Raw genomic sequence first — 23,696 nt, forward strand, 5'->3', positions numbered from 1 at the left:
GTGGGCAGGGTGTTGGCTTGTCGTAAGAGCACAAAGCAAGTGAGATGATAAAGAGCAGAACAGAAAATTGCCCCATCCCAGCAGCCACCTGGGTGAGATCCTGAGCTGGACTCTGGCCACCAGCTGCTTTAACAAGAGGCACTGACACAGTCTCCAGTCAGGGTATTTATTGTGGAAAGTGAGGGGCAGCCGGGCACCCCTGCCCTTCCCAGGAGCACGTGCCCGGCAAAGACGCTGTCTGCTCTCCAGGAGAAGGGAGAGGCGGCCCTGCCCGCAGAGGGGGCGGCCCTGCCCGCAGAGGGGCCCCCCCAGTGCGTTTCCCCGGACTGCACCGAGCACCGTGCAGGCCCAGACCCCGCGAGGGCGGCTGCTCCGTGCTCAGGACCAGGCGGTTCCCCCGCGCTGGAGGCCCGTCCCGCCCCGCGGGGGCTGCGGTTCCTTTCCCGGGGCAGGGCCGGGCCCCCCCGCGCTCAGCTCGCCACGCCCTCGGCCCGCGCCTGCGCGCGCGCCCGCGCCGCCTCCGCCTCCTGCTCCAGCTCGTCCAGGAACCGCTCCTGCGACACCGAGTAGAAGGTGAACCCGTCTGGGGGGGCGTTAAGGAAAGCAGCGGGCGCAGCCCCGGCGCGGCCCCCCCGCCCGGCCCGGCCCGGCCCGGCCCGGCCCCGCCCCGCAGGATACAGATCCCAGCCGCCACCGCGCCGATGCCGAGGGCCAGCAGCGCGTTGCGGCCGCGGAGCCGCCGCTGCAAGGCGCGCTGGCGCTGGGCGCGCTCCACCCGCGCCATGAGGAGGCGCTGCTCGGGGCTGAGCCCCGGCTCCCGCGCCGGGTCGATGCGCCGTGCGAACGCCGCCTCCCCGCCGGGCTCCTGCGGCGCCGCCATCTTCCTCTCCGCCGCTTCCGCGTAGCGCGGTGACGTCACTTCCGGAAGGGCCCCGGCTAATCGGAAGGGTGCGGCGGGAGCGGGGCGTCGAGTGATTGGCTGAGGCCCGGCGCGCGGCCGGGCCGCGCTCTGATTGGCGGGGACGGACCCCGTGACCGGGCGGGCGCTGGGGCGGGGCCGTGCGCGGGGCCGGGGCCGGGCCCCTCCCGGAAGCGGCCTTGTCACCGGGGGGTGGCGGCGGCCCGGTTGTTCCTCCTGGAGCCCGAGGGCCCCGTACGGCCCTGGCGGGGCTCTTGGAGCTCTTTCCTGCCGGCGGCGATGAAGTGCCGCGGTGCCATTGAGATAAATAAGTGTCGTCCTTGAGGCTTCGGGCGTGGGCTGCCCCATGGGGTCCCAGGCGCAGGCAGCGTCCCGGTGCCGTGAGCCAGGGCCCGTCTTCGGCGGGGTCGCATCTGGGGTTATTGAGGATACGCTGATCCATTTGGCCACGGAAAACGAACAGTACCTGAGCGAGCTGCCGGCTCAGGCCGGGTGCTTCAAAGAGACAGAGATCGTGGGTGAGACGCTTTTTCTCACCTGCAGCTTGCTCCCGAGACAGTTAACAGCTCTGTAATTGGCTTCAGTTGACTGAAGTGAATGACTGTTGCGCTTTTTTTCAGAATTTATATTCCTTTTGTCTGAAAAGTGGCACTTGGACCACTTGGTGAGGTACCAAGCAGTGGAGTTACTTGAAAGGTAACAGATATCCTGAAAGCTCAGCGCATGTCACGGTTCCCTCACACGGTTGCGCTGTGCGTGCTCTGTACCACTCACTCAAACAATGTATGATGGGTTTTTGCACGTCTAGAGCTTTGTTTCTTTACTAATTTAATTCAAATTAACAGCTATCTGTATATTCTGAGTACATGCAGAATTGCTTTTCTTCCCTTTTCTTACCAGAAGAGAACTGTTTTCTGAGCAATTGTGGGTTTTGTAGGTTTATGATCAAGCAAGTAAAACAAATCTGTAAGTCCTCCAGAGAGAACGTTAGAAGTCATGAACGAGGAGAAGGGAGCAGCTGGAGCTCTCTGAACAATCAGATATATGACATGTTTGTCCTGCGACTTGTGTCGTGCGTTCAGCTTGCAAGCAAGGTTTCCTTACACTATAACGTAAGCCAGCTAAACCTTTCTTATAACATCTTTTAGCAGTGTGGTAAATGATGTAGTATATTAATCTCTCTTAAAAGATAGATTTTCTCTTTGAAAGACAGTAGCAATAGTAACATGCAAAGGATATTGAAATGGAGACCTAAATCTCTAATGTTTAGGGCAGATTAGTTGTCACTCGTCAAGTAACAATTTGTCAGGAAATGTTCCCAGTACTGGGAGAAAAAGTACAGTCAGTGGGAAAACTCGGCCTGTGGTTGTTGAAATTGTACGGCTGCGGAGGGTTCACACCGGTCTGGGGAAGGTTTGCGGAGCAGAGGAAACCTGCGGGAAAGGTCTGAGCCAGCCTAAAAGATGAGTGAGATGGGGGTTAGCGGGCAGCATCCTCGTCATTAAATTCCATGGGAGGAGTAAAGCAGAAAGTACTTTGTTCTTAGCAAGTGCCTTATTGCCTAGAAGATAATTGGTCTTTTTTTTTTTTTTCTTCAGATAGTCAACAGTGACACAGCTTTAAAATTCCTGCAATCCTTAAAGTACTCCTACACTAAACAGGAATTGCTTGAGTCGGAGCTTGCTGTTTTGAAAACTCTGCACTTCCAGATCAACGTGTCAACCCCTTTGGCTTACGTGGAATTGCTTCTAGAGGTTTTAGGTGAGAATTTTAATAGGAGAGAGTGGGAAAGAATCTTTTTAAAACTGTAATAGAGCCATTACTGATCTGAAACTAAACGTCTCATGTTACGGATTTTTGCACACTGTGAAGGCACGTGAACCTTTTCAGATTGTCCAGGGCTTTACTTTTCAGACGAGAACCCTGTTCTTAGTAGAATCTGATGAATGTTGTTGGACAGCCCCTCGTGACTCATTCAGTAAAAGATTAAGTGTTTAAAACCCCCAAAACCTACCATAAGGCCACATTTTCTACAATGACTTACCATTTTTTTTGCCCAGGTCTGACAACCTGAATTTCAGAATGAGTGAAATTACACTGAAAGCGCCTATGGCGTGAGGAGGCCTGTGGCGTTCAGAAACAAAGGGCCGTTGTCACCAGAAACCATCGTCCCTCGCTTCCAGTAACTCACACTTCTTTCTAATTCAGCTTAATGACTCGGAGCGTGTGGCTGATTTCGTGTGATCTCTGTGCTAGGACATAACGGCTGCTTGCTTCCTGCAAAACCGTTACATCAGATGTGTATACAACTACTAGACTTCTCCTATCTTACAAGAGATGCCATCTACAACACTTTGCTGAAGATTGCCATCGAAAATTCGACACCAAGCAAACTGCAGGTGTAAGTAGCTTACGTGACTATTACTTAAAATAACTATTTGAAACTAAAGCCCTAAGAAATAGTAGCGTAATTCCCATTGTGCCATTTTTTGAGCATGTTTTAAAACAAGATTTTAATTTTGGGGACTTTCAGCATTGTTTATCGATCTTAACAGACCAGTTCAAAGCAACGTGCTTCACTGCGTTCGCTTTAGGGGCGAGTTAGGAAAGTGTTCAGCTTAATGTAAAACTCCGGCTTTAGTGCTGTCGGTTGAAGTTAACAGTATCAGGCTTTATTTGGGGGGAGTAACGTGTCCGTGGGCTGTGTAGCCATTACAGAAGTGGGTGCTTTTGAGCTGTAAAGCCACATCGTGTTACACCAGAAGACACTTTTACTTGTGCAGAGCAAAGTTTTTGACAGTGAAGGAAGATTTCATGCTCTTGGCTGTTGGAATCATCAGCACAAGCGTGTTCATACTAAACCCCGGGCACTGGAAGCAGGTAGAGTCGCATTAGCTCTACATAAAAAAATGTGAGTTGCTTATACGTGTGAGCACAGCAAGAAGAGGGGGAAACTACTGGGAGCAGCTTGAGGGAGGTGACGTCTTCCAGGTTTTTCAGCAGGAAGCGCGTGCACCCTGCCCGAACGTTGGGAGGGCGCGGGCGGTGCGCGGGGAGGCCGGTGCCTGCGCTGGTGTGAGCACGTCCTCAGGCTGCAGCCTCCTGACAGCCAGAACCGCCCCCAGACGCAACCCCATGGGACAGCTTTGTGCCCAAACTGCCACTGAATACTGCAGCAATTACAGACAGTGGCTTTATCGTGTTAGTAGAAGCAATTAGATTAAAAAATCAAACCCCAAAGCAAGCAAGCAAACAAAAACCCAACCAAATAAATAAACCAGACTGAGAAGTGCGCCCTTGGAGCGCTGTTATCGTCGTTAGATTTGGAGGGTTAAGTATGTCTGTAAACTCATGTCTCTTAGGCAGTGTAAGCAGGTACCTTCCTTTTTTTTTTTTTAAAGGTTGTGGAGCATTTAAACTCTATCACTGGCATCACTTCACAAAGTATCTCAGAATTTTCTTACGCAGTGCTGAAACACATCACTGGCAGCACCACTCCACAGCAGCGCTCTAGCAACTGTGGAACAAAAGCTCCAGGGAACAGAATTATGGCTCTTAACTAGACCTTCGATGGCCAGGCACGAGTGTCAGCAGCACCCCCTGAGCGTGGCGGCTGCGGCGAGGGCCGGGGCTGCTGCGGGCCTGGCGCCTGCCCCGCGCGTCCCACGGGGTTTGTCACCTGCTCCCTGCCCCTGGGCGAGAGCCCGCTGCAGGGACTCTTGCAAAGTTACTGTCATCGTTACTTTAAACACTATCAAACCCTGTCAAGCTCAGTGGCACAAAGAAGTGCTGATAGGTCTTAGAAAACATTTTATTTCAAACTGTAGTTAACTCTTTAATGACCAAGCAGAGCTTCCGTGAATTCTTCCGTGTTCTTCCCTGTGTTTGTAACATTTCGCTTTTCTAACCTGTGTTAAGCTGTAACAGAGCAGTATCAAACTCACGGGTGTTCTGAAGTTCAACAGCAACTTAGACACATATCTAAAGCCCCAGAAGTACCAGTTTAGCATCTATTTAATAGCTGATTTTTTTATTCGGTTCAGCTCACTGATAGAACTTTACATATTGCTTTTCTACACACTACTTGTATAACGGTATTTTAAATAAAGTGTCTTGTGGATTTTTGGTATTGTAAACAGTTTGTACTGGTTAATATTAAGAGACATCTTAATTTGACTTTCTCCAACAAAACGCAAACACTACAGCTGCCAGGACGAGTTCTTTACACGGCTACTTGTTATAGAATTGGGATGAGACCCAGGCCAGGCCCCACTTCAGGTTAGTTAACATGAATTTCAGTGCTTTTGTCCATTGCTCCTCAGAGTTAAATTGTGTTTTAATAGAGTAAGAGCCACCGCTGCCACCTGTATCTTCAATCTTCCCTTTCTCCACGTCCATCCTGTGTCACACACAAAGTTTTATTAGTGTTATTACTGCTGCAAGCATTTAATCTCAATGATGTCAAGTACTAAAATTTGAATCTGACATTCGTGTTATTCTGTGTAAGAATACTTTCTTTTTAAAGGAAATGGAGCAAGCCTCAGCTCTTCACCTGAGGAAGTGGCTTTAAATTTCAGTTAAACTAAGGGCAAAGGTGGTGATCGTGCACATTACAAAGACCAGCGGGTGCTTCCAGAGCGACAGGGCTGAAGCAGCCAGCAGTGCTGTGCCTGGTGCAGAGCCCGCTTAGAGCCGCGTGGGGTCACAGCCACACTCACCTGTAAGGCAAACAAAACCGAGTTTCGCCTTTTTCCACTTCCTCTTTAAACTGCTGCACGCAGTCCAGGAAAGCCACCATGGCGTGGTCAAACTTATTGTCCCAGAAGAACCGGAGGCCTCCGGAGCAGTACAAGGGGAGCTCCTGGAAGAGAGACTGCTGTCAGGCACCCCAAGCACTCCATTGTAGGTGTGGTCACCGCAGCTCCTTAGTCTTGTGCGAGGCTTAAATTTGTCACAGAATGCTTAGAAATGGTGTGTGGCACATCATGAGCGTGACTTGTTCTGTGGCAAGTGCCTACCGCGTGCAGGCTTGGGTTGCTAACCACCAGCAACCATCCCCAATGGCGCCATCTTCCTCCGGCCAGCGGCAGGGTGTAGGGAGAGTCCTCTCGGGTCTAACGCTGCTGGATGGAGGAGGGGCTCGGTACAGGATACGGAGGGAGAGGTGACTGTGCTGGAGCAGGGGGGCAGCCGGCGCTCCTGGCTGGAGCAGGGGGGGCTCTCCTGGACCGTACGTTCATAAAGAGCTGAGTTTGTCTCTGCATCCCTCCGCGTGACCAGGGCTCTGTGACGTTCACAGCCAGTGTCCTGTGCAGGATCTCTTACCTTTGATTTGTCCGTGAGGGACTCTAAATACGAGTGGTTGCCATAGGGTACAAGACGGTATCTGAAAGGAGAGAGGATTCACAGGCAGATGCGTCCAACTGCCTTCGGTTCAGGAGCGAAATGTGTGCTGTATTGCAAATACCTTTGGAACTTCAGGCCCATTTTGTTGGCAAGGGCGTGTAGCAAGAGCACAGTCTGCCCCCAGGCAGCGTTGATCTCGTTCCATTCTACAGGGACGCTGGGGAGACGGCCAAGTCTGAAGTTATTTATTGTGCCAAACTGGCCGCTGTGCCTGTGATAAGAGGAATTATAAATAAGCGCAGCGGGGCAGGAACAGCTCCTAGCACGCTAACCGAACAAGGGTTACAGAACACACGCTGCTCAGCAAGCCAGAGGAGGGTTGGGGGGCTCTGGTTAAAGAGCGTATGGAAGTACCACCACTTGTCCTCCTTTTATGACAGAGTTCGTAAAAACCAACCAAAGCCCCAAGCTACCTGCTCTACAGAGCCTGGCACAGCGCGTAGGTCCCAGTTTGTTAATGAGGTTGGTGAAGGAGCCATTTCAGTTTACTCTGACCCCTGCGCGGGGTCACAAACCTCCCTCGGCGGATGCTGTTGGGAGCCGTGACCGGTTGCCTCGCTGTGGGGCAACTATGACCTGACTGACTCCCCCTCCCTGGCCAATGCAGCATTACTTCAACAGCCCCCACTGCAGAGTCAGAGCAAACCAACACAACGTTCCGGTGTCTGTTACCAGATGTGAAAGGTGGCGTTGAACACGTTGGTTTTCTTTAATTTATCCAGTTGCATCTGGGCATAGCGCATTTGGTTGTCCACACTTTTCAGCTCATCATCTAGCTCCAGCTGTTGCCTCTTGAATTCACAGTATTCTTTCTGATACCTTTTAATAAAATCAAGACATAATAAAATGCAAGACAAGAAATGCTAAGCGCAGGCTTTTACAGAAAAGTGACTGCTCACACAGCATACTGGGTTTTTTTGATCTAGGAACAAGCCACTTGCATTTGGGCATTATTGAACGGTTTCTCTACGTTATAATCTCATTTATCTGCTACCTAAAATCCCTGCCATAAACTGCAGTTGTCGTTTACTCACTGAGCTTCTTCCTGCTCCAGCCGCTCTGCCTCTGCCCTGACTCTCTCGAAGTCTTCAGCCACGATCTTGCGGTTCTTCTCAACGTCCTCCAGCTCCTGAATCAGCTGCTCTTCCTCCAGTGCAAGTTCTTTCAGTTCCATTTGCAGTTTCTCCTTATCATCCTCGTTCATTTGTTCCAGTATCTCCAGACATCTCCTGGAGGAGAGCGACAGGATTACCGACACGGGGCAGAGCGCAGACGGGACTCTGCTCTCCCGTGCGCCTCTCGCCACCCCGAGCTCCCCGCGCTGACCCTGCGCCGTGAGTCGGGACCGCGCACAGGAGGGGGGGGGTGAGACGGGGACCACGGGCCTGGTGCTGCCCCTCAGTCGCGTCTCTGCATGGCCCTCGCCGGCCCGAGCGCTGCTGGTCATTCAACGGGCTCAGACCTCGGCTGGAGAAGCTGCGCACCACAGGACTCTCAGAAATAATTTTTTCGTCTCCCTCAGAGAAAGGAAACCCCAAGCGCTGAAGTCAGGGACGTCTCTTACTGATCCCGAAAGCCGGATCGAGGCTGTACCCCTTCCCTAGGCTTCCCGCTCAAGCAGCTCGGTCCAGGTCCCCTCCGGATCACTCACTTGTAGTTCTGGCATTCGTTCTCGGTGATGTTAAGCTGCGTGTCCAGCTGGTCCAGCAGCGTGTCCGTGCACTCCTCGCACAGAGGGTGATCCACGTCTGTCTGCCCTGACATAATGTCAAAGAGGTCGCCGGTGACCTGCGGGAAGAGCTCACCGTTACTGCGGGTGAAGACACAGCAGCTGCCGGCTGGTCTTCAACAGGCGGGCTTGCGCTTCTTCAGTCGGCAAAGTATTTTTTGGAGGTCAAATCTTGATTTAAAACAAGCCAGCTTTACCGAACTACTCACCAACAAAAATACTGGAAGGCCGATGCTATGAGAAACTGCAGTTTAATCCTGCAGAGCATCTAGAAAAACTGATGCTCCGCTCAAAAGAATCCAAGATTACCAGCTCGTGTAAGACTTGCCTTCAGTCTCCGGCTGAGGTTTTCCATGGTGCCGCCATCTGACGCCTCTCCGATCAGCGTGAAACTGTTGGCGCTTTCTGTTGACATCATTCTTGGAAAGAATTTTATTGAGAGCTGAGTGCTGAGGGTCTGGGGGAGCCGGGTCTAGCGCTAGACTGAAATCTGAGACTAGTTCAAGAGTCAGAAAGGACGAACACACAGAGGCACTTGCAAAGGGACGGGGGAGGCTCCCACAAGGGACGGCGCCTGCGTTAGCCCCAAATACTGTGGATTTACGTAATTCAACCGGCTGCGGCGCTGCCTGCTGAGGAGCCCAAGTGCCGCGGGGACCCCTCGGGGGGGGCTCTAAGGGGGGGTCATCCCAAACTGGCCGTTAAGCCCAACGCTGAGGGTGTCCCTGCGGCCGAGGGGACGCCTCGCGGGGGAGCCCTTTCCCGGGCTGCCCGCGGGACGCCGCTGGGGGGGTGCGTGGGACCCGCCCGCGGCCGCGCTCCGGGCTGGGGCGGGCCGGGAGCAGCGCGGCGGCGGCCGTACCTGGCCGGCGGGATGAACCTCCGGGACACGCCATCCTGCCGGTGCTCGGCGAAGGCTTCCTGCGGGGCGAGGGGGTGCGGTCACCGCGGGGCCAGGGGGATGTGGGGGGGGCCCGGTGCCGCCGCCCGCCACCGTCGCCCTACCTCCGTCGCGGCGCTCTCCTCCTCGTGCGCGTCGCCGGGCCGGGCCGGGGCGGCCGTCAGCAGCGGGGCTGCGGGAGAGGAGGCGTCACCGGGAACCGGGACCGGGCCCCGGCCCCCGCCCCAGCCCCCCGCGCCCCGCGCCGCCGGTACCGGTGAGCTCCTGGACTGTGAGGCGGTCGAGGATCTTGAAGGAGGTGTCGAGCTTCAGCGGCTGGCTGCAGCGCTGGCAGACGAAGCTGACCTGCGCGGTGCAGGCGGGCGGGCGGCCGCCCTCCATAGCGCCGCTCAGCCCCGCGCCCGCCCCGCCATCGCCATCGCCGCGCGACGGATGTGACGCAGGTGGCCGGGCACGGTCCTGGCAGGGGTGTAAAGGGGCCGCGGCCGCCATTTTCTCTCGCCCCCCCCACTCCCAAGCAGCCTCCCCGGGGGCGGCCGTGTGAGCGGCCAGGACCCGGCGGCGCGTGCGCGCGGGTCACGCGGGCGGCGGGCGCGCGCGGCATTGGCGGGCGCGCTGCGTGACGTCAGTTCCGGTGGCGGCGACGCCGGTGGTGGGGGCAGGCGGCAGCGCGGCTCCGCGCCAGACCCGGACCCGCACCTGCACCCGCACCCGCCCCGCCGCCGCCATGGCCTCGCTGCTCAAGGTGGACCCGGAGGTGAAGCTTAAGGTGCGCCGCCGCCCCGCCGCGCTGGGCCGGCGCCGGTCCGGGCCTCGAGGCGGGGCGGGCTCGGGGCCGCCCCGGGGGCGCCGCCCGCCCTCCCGCCTTGCCGCGGCCCTTGGTCCTGTGGCCGCCGAGCGCGGCCCAACCGCCGCGCGGCTCTGTCCCCGCCGCGGCTCCCCGGGAGGGCGGAACGGGGCCGGGGCTGAACTGCGGCCACCCCCGGGCCGTTCCCCGGTCGCCCCCGGGCCGGGCGGGCGCGGCGCGGCGGATTCTCCTCTCGGCGCCCCCCGCGCCGCAGCCGGCCGTGGCGGGAGCTGCTCGGTTTGCAGCAGCCCCCGCTCCCGCTGGACCGTGCTCCCGAGCCCGGCCCGTGCCGGCGAGGCGGTCCGGGATCTGCTTCCGCAGCCCCCGGCAGCAGCCGCTTGGTGTTCGTGGGCTCTTCCAGCTCCCGGGCGCTCCTCGCGGGGAGGAGGCTGTTCCTGGAGACATCCCGGGGCCAGGCCGTCACCCGGCTCCGCAGCTGCAGGGCCCGGTGGTCAGCCCGCGCTGAGCCCTGCTGTGCCAGAGCAGCTCTGAACTGTTGCTTTTCTCCTCTGCAGGTGGATTCCTTCCGGGAGCGGATCACGAGCGAGGTGCGTATCCCTGCCGCTGCCCCGGGTCGCAGTAGGACGGGACAGAGGCCGTGTGGCTGTACCTGACGGGCTCGGTTGTCGTTTGAGCCTCTCCCAGGACCTTGGCGGTGCTCAGAGAGTTGCTCGCCAGCCGGAGCGAGGTTACGCAGCCTCGTGGCCCTCCTGGCACCTTCCACCTTGGCCTGGCGGGACAGTTGGCCACGGGCAGGACTTGTGTTCTCTCCTGGTTCCTGCCTCTGGACAGTTGACTTCCCCGGTGTTCTCACCTGCGAGCGGGAACCTCACAGCACTGTTTCACATCGTTGTCTGTTCTTTCTTTCTCAGGCTGAAGACCTGGTGGCAAACTTTTTCCCAAAGAAGCTGTTAGAACTTGATGGGTTCCTTAAGGTAATGCCTGCGTCGTCCTCTGTATCCCTTTTCATTTTCAAGCCACCCGCTGAAAGCACCATGGCAGCTCTTGCCCTGCGTGTTTTGCCTCGTTACAAAGACGCGAGGCAGTGGCTCAGTCGCTTGCATTGGAGTGCTGTTAGCTCTAGAGGGGGTGCTTCCTTTTCCAGTTTTCTTTGTGTGATCACCACATTTATCTTTCTTACGCATTCCGCAACTCCGGGCTGTCCTTTGCGATGCCAAGGGCTCCCAGGGACTCCGGCCTTGCAGACAGTTGATAGCTTTGATCGCAGTCTGGAGCTGGCACGCTGTTCTTGGGTGGAGGGAGGCCTCGTCACAGGCCTATTGTTAGACTTTTTTTCTCATGCATCCTTATTTTATAGTTGGGTAAGAGGGAGGCCTGAATCTTTTGTCTTCTCATTGTGTTTGGTGTGACAGAATTTGTTAGTTCATAATTAAATAACAAATCTGTTTTATTTTCCAGGAGCCTATCCTCAATATTCATGATCTCACTCAGATCCATTCGGACATGAACCTCCCAGTGCCTGACCCAATTCTCCTCACGAACAGCCATGATGGACTGGACGGGGTAAGGTTACTCTCTTGGCTGTGATCCCTACTTCTGTTAATTAAAACTGCATGGCTTGCTCTGTGCTGGAGTAGGATGTTCTTATTTAATAACCGGCTATGGCTCTCCCAAAGGCTTTTAGGAATTGGTCTCTCGAGCCTGGGAGCTCTGCTAGAGGTAACGCTGTGCTCCGCAGTCCTCCTTTGTTTTTAAAGAAGGGTACTTAGAAACCAGGAGCGTAGCAGAGGCACTAAAGTTTTCCTTATTTCCTTTGCAACACTGTTACAGCTTACGACTAGTTTGTGAGTAAAACATTTTGTATATTTTAGCCAAATATGAAAAAGAGGAAGCTGGAAGACCGCGAAGAGACCTTTCAGGGTAAGAGTCCCCAAGTCTCTTGTGTTGCTGCCTGCCCCCTGAACCAGTGCTCCGTGCCGTAGGGATATGAAATCACCTGAACCCCACCTGCCCTGTCCTGACAGCAGCTGCTGCTCACGCGGGCCTGTCCCCTGCGGAGCCTGACTTACGGACGTTCTGTTGTGGAGGGAGGAGTCAGGTTCCAGCTCCTAGAAGCATAATCAGGACTTCTCTGATAGACATCAGTAGTACTTGCTTGAGCTTGGCCTGCTGACAGAGGCAGCTGATCTCTCTCTGGCTCTGTGCTGAAAGCTCTCCTTGTCTGGAGGAAGATACCAGGCTTTCGATTAAGCTGAGGCAGAAACGTCTCATACACGTGCATCAGGAAAATCCTTTGCGCCCAGCTTCAGCAGCCCAGAGCTCCTCAGCTCTTGTCTCTGCTCTGTGTTTTCTCTTTTCCTTCCTTTGTGGTAACCGCTGTTATCCCACATCACGTTTCCCCTTCCCCACAGGTTAGCTGTGGCTGGCTCAGTGTCCACTTAGTGCCTTTGTGCAGGTGGACGCGCAGGTGGAACTTTGGTCTGACCCCCCGGCGCAGCCGTTCCTCCGCACTGCTGACGCGAGGTGTTCCTCTCCTCTGTGCTAGGTACCAAAGTGTTTGTGATGCCCAACGGGATGCTGAAGAGCAACCAGCAGCTGGTGGACATCATTGAGAAAGTGAAACCAGAAATCAGGCTGCTTATTGAGAAGTGTAATACGGTGGGTACGGGCACTGCAGCTCGTGGAGGCAGTAGGATGCTTTTGCTCCTGGAGAGGCAAAGCTGCTCTGAGTGGAGGGAGCAGGCTCCCCTGTATTCCGTAGATGAGGAAGGGCAGGATTCCTACTGCAGTGTCCAGAAGTGGCTGGGAGGCAGGTGTAGGGAAATCAGGTTTTTGCGAGCCCTCAGGGAACTCTGTAGTTCACCTCAAGGAGGACGATGTCTGTGACAGAGGCTCCTTCCTTGAGGCTTTTCTTTGCCCTCCTTTTGCACAGTCAGACACCTGCTGGGAGCTTCTGTGGCCCAGCCAGGAGAGCTTCCCATGGGAAGCTGCGCCTGTGCTGTGCTGGTTTGTGGCGTCCCAGCTGTGTGGAAATGATCTCAGAAGTGTTGCATGAGCGTGAAGGACCTGCAGGAGTCTGTTAGGAACTGCCCAGCAAGGGCGGGGCCCTGGGGGGCTTTTGGTAATACTTGTGAGCGGGGTCTCTGTGGAGGTGTTGGCACTGATCGGTGGTGTGGTCTCTCCACCGCAGGTCAAAATGTGGGTGCAGCTTCTCATCCCCAGGATAGAAGATGGAAACAACTTTGGTGTTTCTATTCAGGTAAGGCACCGCCAGCTCTGTGCCCTGGCTCCGTGCTGCGCCCCGGGGACACGGATCTTTTGGGTTCCTCTGAATCTCACATTTGATGGCACCCGTCAGCTGCAGTCATGGGGTTGGTTTAGGCTTTAAAACCCAAACCTGAGCTTGACGTGGCGCTGCTGAGACTTGGTGCTTTCGGAGCCCTGAGGGCCAGCTGCAGCCTCCTGAAGCTCACGGCTTCCGCATGTTCCCTGCAGGAGGAAACAGTTGCTGAGCTTCGAACTGTGGAGAGTGAGGCAGCATCCTACCTGGACCAGATTTCTAGGTAGGCATGCAAGAGCAGACCTCCTCTTTGGGATCCCCTTGGGAAAATAAAGCACTTGGGGAAGGTCCCCCAGCTTTTCCAGGGCAGCTTGGGCCTGGAAAAAAAAATCTTGGTGCTATTTATCTGACTTTTAGTCTTTCCCTTTTCCTACCAGATACTATATCACAAGAGCAAAGTTGGTTTCCAAAATAGCTAAGTACCCTCATGTGGTGAGTAAAGGGGGAAGCGGAGATTTACATGTTATATGCTGCTGCTTTTTGGGACTCTTTGGGCCTTTTTGAGCTGAGGATTCTGGGGGAAAAGGGGGGATCACACAAGGCTGCAGGACACCTGTGTTAGAGGAGAGCAAGCTGGAGGGGGGAGTCCTGTGCCAAAGGTAGGACCTTCGCTTGGTGTACGGGAGGCGCAGCTGAGCTCGGGCTGCTCAGCCCCATGTCTGCTCTCCGCAGGAGGACTACCGCCGCACGGTGACAGAGATCGACGAGAAGGAGTACATTAGTCTGCGCCTGATCATTTCAGAGCTGAGGAATCAATACGTAAGTGAAAAATGAGCTGGTGCTGGCTCCCTGCACAGCAGCCGAGAGAGCCCTTCAGTCCCGCTGCTGCTGCCCCCTCACCCCCAGCACGCTGCCTGTCTCCTTCCTGCGCTGCTTTGGCTCTAACGACAGGAGCTAACTGCTGCCTCCCCGCCGTCTCCTGGAGGTGCAGATGTTTCCAACTGAGCGTCCACAGGACTCTTGCACAAAATGTTCCTTCCACCTCTGTGGGAACCTGTGATCCTAAACTCTTCAGGCAGTACAAGCTGTTCCTGGAGGCTGTAGAGAAATCTCTTTGTGGTGTTAGATGCGTCCGGCTGAAAGAAGCCCTCGACTGGGCGTGCGGTTGTACGCGGGGGTGGCGGGTGGTGCCAGGGTGCTGCTGCTCTAACCAGTGCTCGTCCTGGGAGCTGAACGCTGGACAGCTTCACCCTTCTCATCTGAGTCCTGTTCTCCCTTTTTGCAGGTCACTTTGCATGACATGATCCTTAAAAACATTGAGAAGATCAAGAGGCCTCGGAGCAGCAATGCTGAGACCCTCTATTAAGTGTCAACGTTTGAACTTGAGAACTGTTCAGTCGACTAAAGACCGTCATTGCCTTGGTTTGTTACGTGACTATCGAGATGGGAAACTGGCTGGAAATAGTATTGCATTCTTAGTTAAACTCTAAAGAAATTCTTGCCTAGTTTTGTGATTGGTTTTGTTCAGGTCTCAGGAGCTCTCCCTCCCTCTAGTAACTGGTAACGAGAAGGCCGTGCTGCTTTGGGGTGCCCTAGAGGCTACTGCAGAGTGAGAGCACCAGCCAGGCAGGAACATTCCTTCATGCCTTTCTTCCTACCCGAGTAGGAATGACACTCGAGACCAAGCCCTTGTCCCGTCCCATCTCTTGGCTGGAGGCTTCACTGGGCTCTCTGGGGAGGGGCAGGCAGCCCAGTACGAGTGCAGGCCGCGGGGCGGTGCCGGAGCTCACTCTGTGGTGCCGGCCGGAGCTGGGCCCTGCTGCCGTGCTCACCCCTCGCAGAGACGGGGGAACCCGCCCTCCCGGGTGTGGCGCCTCCCTCCGGGCGCTCCTTCCCTGCCCGTTCCGACTCGGCAGAGCCCGTCCCCTGTCTCTGCCGGCTCAGTTCTGGCTGGATCGGGGCAGAGCGTGAGACGGCGCTTGAAATGGGCTGGTTGTCCTGGCTGGTCGTGAGCTCAGGTGGCTCCTGCTCCCGTTTGCGATTTGACCAGAGCCACTTCCTTGGCTAAAACCACGTCGCTTCACGTGTGACCTGGTGCCCCTTCAGCATGAGGTGCTTTGCCCGGGTGGAGAGAGGGGAGGGGCTGGGGCTGGTGCAAGGGTCCTGGTGGTCGCTGTGCGGGGCCGGACGGACCTGCTGTCTCCTGGCCCCCTCCCGCTGCCCGGGCAGAGCTGCTGGCTGCTGCAGCCGGTGCCTGGGGGTGCGGGTGGCCCACACCCACCCAGGGCCGTGGCAGCCCTTGTAGCCTTTCCCCTGCAAAGGGCGCGCTCGCGTGCCTGGTGACTCCTCTAAGCCGCCGGAACGTTTCATGGTCCATTACAAACCCCTTTGGAAATGACTGGTTGTGTTGCGTCAGTTTTTGTGTGTGGCGAGTGGGCCCATAACGCTGCAGGCTCCAAAATTTTCTTATTTATAGTATTTCTACTTAAGTCCCCTCTTCAGGGAACGTTAAATCATTTGTTTCAGGAACCTCGCTGTTTCCCGGGTCTCGCTGTTACACCTGTATATTCTTATTGTGCAGTAGCCTTAATAGTTGTGTTAACCTCATTGTAACAACAGTGACAAATGGACTGAACTTTCTCCACTCCTTTTTTTACTTTGTTTTTGTTTCTTCTGCTTCCACACCTAAGAGCCATGTTGTCTCTTGCTGGTTTCCCAGGGATTTGCCCGGAGTGTGGAGGGCTGCTGGCCCTTGCTATAGACTCTTCTGTTGTTGTTTGTAGTAAGTCAACTCTTAGTCTTCCCGCTAATAAATATTCAGTAACAAACCAACTGCGTTCTAGCTGCCGTCTGGGAGCAGCACTTCCCCTTGTGTTTCTTTGTATTGATTCCTTTTCATTTGTTCAGCTCGCTTTGCCAGATGAAAGTATGTAAACTTTTACCATGTCAAGAAATTAAAATAAGGTACTTGGAATTCTTTTAAGGTAGCCCCTTGTGTGTGATACTGAGTCTCAGGCTGTGCAGTGCTCCTGTCTGTTCCGGTCCTGCCTCTCTCACATCCAGTTGCTCCTTCCCTGCGTTCTCCTCGCTCCTCTCCCTGACTGTGTTGTGAACTGCTACGTGCTGCTTTGTAGGTTGTTTCTGTTCCTTTAGCATGCCTTCAGTTTGGCCCACGGTCTTGGGTTTAATGTGACCTGTCCCATGTCAACCCAGTGTGTGGGACTCGGGCTGTCTCGGTTAAAAGAGATGCAGGAGGTTTGCGTGGTGTTTCTCTCCGGGCCTGCAGCCCGCTCCGTGGCCACTCTGTGCCGCCGGCCTGGGTGCTGCGCCGGGGGCGTCTGCTCGGCGCATGGTCCCATAACTCTTGGCCGCTCCGTGCATGCAGTGCCAAAGGAAAGACGGGGTGCGCCGCGGTCCCCCAGCTCCCCAGGGCATCATCCTTGTTCTTGTTGCGCTTCCTCCCGCGTCCGCTGGGCTGCAGAGACCTCTCCGGTGGCCCTCCCGCTCCCCCAGCACCCCGGCCACGCGCCGCAGGGCTGCAGCCCCCTCTGAGGGCCTGGCCCCCGGAACGGGCCGAGCTGGGTGCCTGGCCGGGGCTCGGCGGCACGTCCAGCCTCCACTGCAGCTGCTGGGGAGCGGAGCAGCCGCCTGCCCCGCGGTGTTTCCTGCCCCGTGGGAACGTCCTGCTGCCGCCGCCGCTGCCGCTCTGGGGAGGGTGGAAACAGGTCACTGGGGGCCGAGGCGGCCGGTGCCAGAGCTCAGAGGCAGGACTCGACATGGTGTCGCACGAGGGGTCCCTCCCCGCCACAGCCGGAAGAAACTGAGCTCCCGGGAGGCCCAGGACGGAGCACCCGGGACAGTCGTTGCGGTGGGTGTCAGCAGGGAGCGGGACTCATCCGCGGGAGCCGGGGAGGGTCTGTTGCCCGGGACCTTCCCCCCTCCGTCTCAGTGGTTTCTGCTTTGCTCTCCAGGAGAAGTGGCAGCGTGCCCTCAGGTCTCTAATTCACAGGTTCCGGAGACATCCCAGCTTATATGCAGTGACCGTTAAAACTCTGAGAGGAGAATAAAGGCACAGCAGTCGTGTGCAGACACAAACACTGCCAGAAATGCAGCCAACATGGGTAAGGGTCAAGCAATTTCCACTGTTCCTTTTTACACAAGCTGACCCTGTGAGATGGGAGAGGGGGGGTTTTCCAAAGTCTGGGCTCTGGCTTGGGGTCTGCTGAAGACTTGCCCGTGTTAGGAGCGTTGGCAAGGGGTTTTCTTACCATATCTTTACCCGGCTGTCTGGCAGTCACTGACTCGGAGCTTCCCTGAGCCAAAAGCTGTCTGTCTCTGGTTTTGGTTTCTATAAATTTCAGAGACTATTTTTTGCCACCTCTACCTTTCTGTGTGAGTGAAAAACAGCAAACTCCTCTCTTCCTTGCTTTGTCTGGGAGACGTGGGCAATAGAGCAAATATAAGATGTACAGATGGGTTGTACCTCAAAGCAACCGTGTAGCCAAAATAACCCTCGGTAGGATGTGAATTCTCCATATGAGGAGTGGGGCAGCGGTGGGTTGATCGGGCTGGGGAGCTGGGTGGTGGGAAGAGGTATGAGCACCAAATGGGTCATAAACAAGTTACGCTGCTGTTAGTGAGACATGTAATTTTTTAAATTCTAGGTTAGCTTTAAGCTGCTTCAGGCTTCTTTTGGAGAAGGTACGCAAGCACTTCAGTGGTATGTGTGGCCCTTAAAGATCCCCGATTGGTTTTCATCAGTAGGGTACTGGCACGGGTTTCCTGGCTCGGCAGGCTCAGTTAATTACTCTGTTTCCTGAAATTTCTGCTGCAAGATGGAGATGGATTTAGGGCTGTTCTGTTTATCCTGAAACAGAGCTCCCAGAAAGTGCAGGCTGGTTCCTGTGTTGCTTGTAATAGGTTTTAAAAGTCCTCAGCTTGAAAAGTACAGCAGGAATGGACGGTGCTAAATAAGGTGGTATGAGACACGGCATCCGTGGCACATATCCTGTAGCGGGGCGGGGGCAGCACAGAAGGCTTCGTTTGTGTCGTCTGTATCCTGCAGGCCTGGGGCGTGTGCTGTGGGTTGGTTTGTCATGGGGGTGTCATTACATGTTAGTGTTTCTCTTTTTTTCCAAACACCCGACATGCACAGAACTGAGAGTGTTCCCACACTTTATTTTCAGACGTCTCCCAGGCGAGCTGCAGGGCTGAGCTGTGATTTGTGGGGCAGTAAGGCCTGTGGAGTTTATCCAGTTCTCTCAAACTACTGCTGTGCTGCTCAGAAATGACCATCTGTAATTGCAGCCTGTGCCTTGACTTTTAGGGACTTGGGAAGCAAAACCAAGAAGCAAAGTCAAAACCAAATGATCCGCTCTTTTTGTACTTCTTTAAGGAAATGTCAGTGTGAGCGTCGAGCGAGCCTGGAGGTGCGTGCTGTAGCCTTGGCGGTGTGGGTGTGTGTTGCAGCGGAACAGGCGCATGTAACGTCCCCAGGGGCAGGAGCCGCGTCTTGGCTCTGCTCTGAACCTCAGCTGGGGGCACAGCGCTGCTTCTCTGCGCTCAGAGTGGAATGGATACCGTGTCCTAGGCTCACGCCAAATGGGAGTTTTTCTTTCAAGCCTAACCCCAAGTAGTCCTCAAAGCCTTGTTGACTTTGTGCATTGAAGGACTGACTGGGAAATTGGCGTTTCTTTGCTTAATTTGGGGCTACTGGGAGGCATCTGATTGTGCCACTGGAGGCCAGTCGAAGGCCGCTGGGAGCAGGGTGCCTCCGACGCCTGTAGCTGTCGCATCCCGCGTAGCCAGGGCTCTCCCTTCATCTGCTCCGTCTCTCCCCGTTCTTGTGCCCGTGCCGCAGAGCGAGCCCCTCTCCAGGCACAGTGGCCGCGTGACTTGGCTGCCGCGGCTCTGCGGGTTTGCTGGCGCGCCGGCCGGCGGGCGGAGGTGACGCGGGCTGGCACGGAGCGGGCGTGCGTGTCCCCGGCCTGTGCAGCTGCAGCTGGGGCTGGAGAAGGCTGAGGCTACTCGTGGTGGTGAGGATGATGGAGCGTGGCCTCTGGCAACGTGGCCTCGTGCCTGCCAGCGAGGTGCCTGGTCGGCACGGCCGGAGGGACCGCGGAGGAGCCAAGGCCAGGGCAGGATCCACTGCAGAGGGAGAGCTGGAGGCACTGCGGGGGGGCTGCCTCCCACCAGGAAACTTTGACTGGAGGAGGAAGAGAAGGGCAGGGTGAGGTGAGGTGAGGCTGGCAGCAGGAGTGGAAATGTTGGGTCGAATCTCCAGCCCTGGTTCTCTTGGATGCCTTGTGCTTCCCAGCACCAGCCCAGGGACAGGCAGGGACTGCAGCTAATGGGGAGCATCTTGTCTGCCCCAGGCACCTGCAGCGTGGCAGGATGGAGCCCCGAGTCCTGTTGTCTGGCCGCCTTGTTCTGCCAGGGCTGTGGGACCAGCAGAGACCTGCCCCGGGCAGCAGAGGCAGTTGTTCAACCTCAGGTAGAAACCCTGGAGGCGGCTGCGCAGCCTGGGCGGCCGTGGCCTGGCAGCACCGCGACAGCAGGCGCTTGGGTGCCGCAGGTTGGGGGTGGTTTTGTCCTTGAGGGAACTGCACCTCAGTTTATCTTCGAGGCAGAGGCAAAAGCTGCGTGATCTTTTTAGTGGAATGCTGGGGGATTAATTAGCTCATTGGCTGCTCAGAGGTGCAAACGAAGAGCCAGTTGTTCACAGCGCATTGGGGCCTGAATCTCATCCTGAACTACATCTCTCCACACCTGCTAGAGGTTTTCTACTACTACACAGGTGGATGTGTTTTCAGCAAAGGCTTCCATGTGGAAGATTTTAAAAAATAAAATAAAAAGTAACTCCAAGCTTGGAATCATGCTGCCAGGGAGAATGTTTACAAGGAAGCAGCCTGGTAAACAAGGAAATTCGGTGAGTTGCAAAGAGGTGAAATTCTACAGTGTGGCAACAATTCCCAGCTTGTCGGAGCCTCACAGTAGTCCCAGCCACCACAGACTGACTGCAAGATCTTCGTTTTTACAGGCAGGCTCAGGAAGCTAGGTTGGACTGAAAAAGTAACAGAATTACGTGAAACTTGTCTGAGTCACTGACCCTGCATCTCCACTAGTTCTTTCAGGGCACTGCTCGTGGAGGAGGACGGAGAAGGCTGCAGCTGGGAGAGGAGATCTGCCCTTTTGGTCACCACGAATTTCAGATCTCCTCCCCTAGCCTCTCCCAGTCCTTTGTACTTTCCGTGCTAATCCATCCAGTGCAGCGTAAACTGACAGAGGCAGCAGCTACAACCCTGCTCTGAAAGCTGCTGTGGACGCCACGGGACCAGCAGCAGACATGCACGTGAGAACCCTGCTCATCGTCCTGGTCCTGGCTTTAGCCACGATATTTGCTTTAGTCTGTGTGCTGCTGACCAGAGGTAGGGCCCCCGGCACCTGCCAGCACCAGCCCCCGGAGCAGGAGGACACCGATGACGGCCAGAGCCTGGTCTTTGCCGATCTGACGCCTGAAGAGATGGCGCAAGTGGTGCGGTACCTGCGGGGAAGCCTCGGGGTGCGGCTGGTCGACGCCTCGCGGGCAGAACCCTCCGACAGCTGCATCGCCTCCGTCGAGCTGCAGGTCCCCGCCAAGGCAGAGGTGCTGCAGTTCCTGGACGGGGCGGGGGCTCGCCCCCCCCGGGAGGCACTGGCCGTGCTGTACTTTGGGAACCAGCCGGAGCCCAACGTCACCGAGTACGTGGTGGGTCCGCTGCCGACGCCGGCGTATCACCGGGATGTGACGGTGCAGAAGTACGGGGGGAAGGTGCCGTACCACCGCAGACCGACGCTGGCTGTTGAGTACAAGCAGATTGCAGCGTTTTTAAAGAGCCGAGTGTTCACCACGGCTCCATCTTTCATGCGTCAGGTCATGGAGTACGATGGAGCCAGTCTAGCAGCACTGACAGCTGCTCCCCGTGGATTCCAGTCCGGAGATCGGATCACCTGGTTCGTTTTGTTTCAGAACGTGAGCGGGTTCTTTGTGCACCCGGTGGGGCTGGAGGTGCTGGTGGACCACAGCAGCCTGGACATCTCCCAGTGGGCAGTGAGCAGGGTCTTCTACAACGGCCAGTACTATAGGGACATGGTGCAGCTGGAGAGCGCCTACGTGCAGGGTCGCATCAGTGTGGAGAAGGTGGGGAAGGCGCCGCGGGACGGGGACTTCTCGTCCGTGAAGCCCCGAGCGCCTGCGGCTGCGCTGTTCCCGCTGCAGTTCGAGCCGCAGGGCCCCCGCTACAGCGTCAGGAACAACCACGTCCTCTTCCAGGCCTGGAGCTTCGCCTTTGGGATGAGCGTGCACAGGGGCCTGCGCCTGTTTGACGTCCGACACAAGGGGGAGAGGGTTGCCTATGAAATCAGCGTCCAAGAGGCGCTGTCAGTGTACGGCTCCAACTGCCCCGGAGGGATGTCGACGCGGTACATGGACGGGAGCTTTGGCATCGGGCGCTACGCCTCCCCCCTGGTGCGAGGGGTCGACTGCCCCTATTTAGCAACGTACCTGGACGTGCACTACCTGGCTCATTCCCAGGTGTCTCGAGTCAGTAAAAGTGCCCTCTGCATCTTTGAGCAGAACCTGGGCTCCCCTCTGAGGCGCCACTACTCCAACTTGCAGTCGCTCTACTACGGGGGGCTGGTCAACTCCGCTCTGGTAGTTCGCTCCATTGCCACCGTGGGCAACTACGACTACGTGTGGGACTTCATCTTCTACCAGAACGGGGCCATCGAAGGCAAGGTCCAGGCCACGGGGTACGTGACCTCGTCCTTTCTCCACGGGGATGGCCTGAGATACGGCAATAGGGTCTGGGAGCACACGCTGGGTACGATACACACCCATTCCATCAACTATAAAGTGGACTTGGATGTGGGAGGTAGGTCTGGGTCTTCCTTTAATGTCTGCCTTCATACTGGAAACCCCAGAGCTTTGGGCGGATTGTCTCCCGCTCTGTAGAGTCCCTGATAACTGACATCAGAACTCTGCTTTTTCACTCTCCTCTTCTTTCACTGCAAAATTATTTTTCTAAGTATAAACTAGTCAGTCAAGGTCAGGGAGTTGAAGGCAGTGAGAATTGTCTGGGAGCTCTGTGTTCAGCCCGGGGAAAGTATGAAAGGTAGCAGCTGAAAAATGTTTGTGTTTCCTTGAGGCCTCATGTCTGGCACGGTGCATGTTGCCATAGGCATGGCCCGGCAGACGGGGAGACGCAGCCCTGTCTGAGCACTGAAGGTGTCAGCCTGCGCTGCCTGCGCCTGCCGCTGGTCCCCACACTCGTCTGAACTTGGGGAAGTCCTTTTTGTGTCCCGACTGCCTGGTGTAAAGCTGGACCGGGGCTCTGCAGGGCCGAGCTTGCGCAGCTCTATCCCTGCTCCTCTTTTGAGGAAACGCTTGTAAGTTGGATCCTGAGTCTTGGGCTGCAAAGCCGCTGCAGTGAGCCAGTGAATTCCCCTGTGCCTGCACACAGCCACGGTTTTGGCGGCGGATCCCTGCCCAGGGTTACTCGAGTCCAGGAGCAGCCCTTTGCTGCTCCGTCTGGCAGGCTGAGCAGGGAAGTGCGGGCACCCGCCCTGGGAGGCACCGGGATGCTCAGCCCGAGGGCGGCTTTGCTTCCCCTTAAAGCCATTCCAGTAGCTGCAGTCCGGGAGGGTGCAGGGCAGTGGGTGCTGGGGGCACAGACTGGCAGCAGTAGGTGTCTGTTACTGAAACCTGCTCCTGTAAAAGGCAGGGGAAAAGGGTTTTACATCTGCACGGGACCAAAGAGACCGCTGGTAGGCAGTGGACTGCATCTGTACTGGCCCAAGGAGGAGTGCAGCTCCAGACACCCGTGCTGTGTCCTGGCCTGTGGGGAGTAACTGGAGACCTGGGTATGTCGAGCTGCCGCTGACTCCCGTGTGAGCCTTCAGTCCTGGTGTGTGTCCTCTCCTGGACCTGCTGCACTGCAGGGGTTTGTGTGGCCTTGAAAGCTGCTGCTGCTGTCATTATGGTCGAAAACAGGGCTGATACTGTGCCCTTCCTGTAAGCAAGGCTCAAAACCACGCCAGAATACAGTTGTGTGTGGTGGCAAGGTCCTTCTCTGTGCCTGCCGTGCCCCTCAGTTCCCTGCTCTTGTTATGGAGTCTGAGCTCTGGCTGCTGCAAAATGCTCTTGGGAAGAGTTATGTAAAACCCCAGACTTGTTCCCCTTAGCGAGGGAGAGCAGCCCTGCCCGAGCAGCGGCCTCAGGGCCGTGCGGGGTGCGCGATCCCAACCTCCTGAGTGCAGGGACGGCGGAACTGCAGCACAGCAACGGTGGGTCATCTCCCACACAGGTCTCTTGGATCCTGATCCGAGGCTGGTGTGGGCCCAGCAGGGAAAAAGGGCGATTAATCCCTGGCTGGAAGTGAGGATGAGAACATAAGTTCCTAAATTAACATGATCACAAGAGTGGTAAATTGACCCAGAGCAGGAGTGGTTTTGGTCCCTGCCCAGCCCCTCCTGCCTGTGCCTCAGACCGTCCCCACAGAAGGGTGCAAAGTGGACCACGATCTCCGGACAGCCGGCCTCGCCGCGGGGCTGGGCGTGGGGGGGACCGGCTGTGTGGGAGCTGGTGCTGCACAGGAGCAGCTGCCTTACGCCACG

At 56.3% G+C, this 23,696-nt stretch overlaps 4 protein-coding genes and 1 pseudogene across 4 annotated transcripts; 3 read left to right on the plus strand and 2 right to left on the minus strand.

Annotated features, from left to right (window-relative positions):
- Positions 1-152: 152 nt before the first annotated feature.
- Positions 153-1,267, minus strand: COA3 (cytochrome c oxidase assembly factor 3). The gene is made up of 2 exons (XM_074892322.1): positions 679-1,267; positions 153-583 (listed from the first exon to the last, which is right to left on the minus strand). Exons 1-2 carry the CDS (start codon positions 1,265-1,267, stop codon positions 471-473), a joined length of 702 nt encoding a protein of 233 aa, XP_074748423.1. The 3' UTR covers positions 153-470.
- Positions 1,266-5,055, plus strand: CNTD1 (cyclin N-terminal domain containing 1). Its single transcript, XM_074892320.1, has 7 exons — positions 1,266-1,437; positions 1,540-1,615; positions 1,857-2,031; positions 2,518-2,680; positions 3,176-3,320; positions 3,703-3,799; positions 4,321-5,055. The coding sequence occupies exons 1-7, from the start codon at positions 1,266-1,268 to the stop codon at positions 4,480-4,482; spliced, it is 990 nt and encodes a 329-aa protein (XP_074748421.1). The 3' UTR covers positions 4,483-5,055.
- BECN1 (beclin 1) lies at positions 4,713-9,509 on the minus strand. The gene is made up of 11 exons (XM_074892319.1): positions 9,210-9,509; positions 9,060-9,127; positions 8,917-8,975; positions 8,383-8,473; positions 7,977-8,113; positions 7,360-7,554; positions 6,998-7,144; positions 6,387-6,536; positions 6,245-6,305; positions 5,638-5,780; positions 4,713-5,318 (listed from the first exon to the last, which is right to left on the minus strand). Exons 1-11 carry the CDS (start codon positions 9,445-9,447, stop codon positions 5,150-5,152), a joined length of 1,458 nt encoding a protein of 485 aa, XP_074748420.1. The 5' UTR covers positions 9,448-9,509; the 3' UTR covers positions 4,713-5,149.
- Positions 9,510-9,561: 52 nt separating this feature from the next.
- Positions 9,562-14,548, plus strand: PSME3 (proteasome activator subunit 3). Its single transcript, XM_074892321.1, has 11 exons — positions 9,562-9,724; positions 10,318-10,350; positions 10,675-10,737; positions 11,222-11,326; positions 11,635-11,683; positions 12,309-12,421; positions 12,954-13,022; positions 13,259-13,326; positions 13,481-13,535; positions 13,776-13,862; positions 14,329-14,548. Exons 1-11 carry the CDS (start codon positions 9,683-9,685, stop codon positions 14,407-14,409), a joined length of 765 nt encoding a protein of 254 aa, XP_074748422.1. The 5' UTR covers positions 9,562-9,682; the 3' UTR covers positions 14,410-14,548.
- A 5,840-nt stretch (positions 14,549-20,388) lies between these two features.
- LOC141953435 (amine oxidase [copper-containing] 3 pseudogene) lies at positions 20,389-22,035 on the plus strand (annotated as a pseudogene).
- The last annotated feature ends 1,661 nt before the right edge of the window (positions 22,036-23,696 follow it).

The sequence above is a fragment of the Strix uralensis genome, chromosome 22 (genome assembly GCF_047716275.1).
Source record: "Strix uralensis isolate ZFMK-TIS-50842 chromosome 22, bStrUra1, whole genome shotgun sequence".
Taxonomy (NCBI): Eukaryota; Metazoa; Chordata; class Aves; order Strigiformes; family Strigidae; genus Strix; species Strix uralensis.

Bases quoted from the DNA above. Each gene is read 5' to 3' on its own strand.
- CNTD1 (XM_074892320.1), top strand. From the start codon at position 1,266: ATGGGGTCCCAGGCGCAGGCAGCGTCCCGGTGCCGTGAGCCAGGGCCC. The intron at 1,438-1,539 runs GTGAGACGCTTT...GCTTTTTTTCAG, and splicing joins CAAAGAGACAGAGATCGTGG to AATTTATATTCCTTTTGTCT. The intron at 3,321-3,702 runs GTAAGTAGCTTA...TTACTTGTGCAG, and splicing joins ACACCAAGCAAACTGCAGGT to AGCAAAGTTTTTGACAGTGA.
- COA3 (XM_074892322.1), bottom strand. From the start codon at position 1,267: ATGGGGCAGCCCACGCCCGAAGCCTCAAGGACGACACTTATTTATCTC. The intron at 584-678 runs GTATCCTGCGGG...ACGCCCCCCCAG, and splicing joins CGCGGTGGCGGCTGGGATCT to ACGGGTTCACCTTCTACTCG.
- BECN1 (XM_074892319.1), bottom strand. From the start codon at position 9,447: ATGGCGGCCGCGGCCCCTTTACACCCCTGCCAGGACCGTGCCCGGCCA. The intron at 6,306-6,386 runs GTATTTGCAATA...CTCTCCTTTCAG, and splicing joins ATGGGCCTGAAGTTCCAAAG to ATACCGTCTTGTACCCTATG. The intron at 5,781-6,244 runs GTAAGAGATCCT...TCTCTCTTCCAG, and splicing joins CCCTCACGGACAAATCAAAG to GAGCTCCCCTTGTACTGCTC.
- PSME3 (XM_074892321.1), top strand. From the start codon at position 9,683: ATGGCCTCGCTGCTCAAGGTGGACCCGGAGGTGAAGCTTAAG. The intron at 11,327-11,634 runs GTAAGGTTACTC...TGTATATTTTAG, and splicing joins GCCATGATGGACTGGACGGG to CCAAATATGAAAAAGAGGAA. The intron at 13,327-13,480 runs GTAGGCATGCAA...TTTTCCTACCAG, and splicing joins TACCTGGACCAGATTTCTAG to ATACTATATCACAAGAGCAA.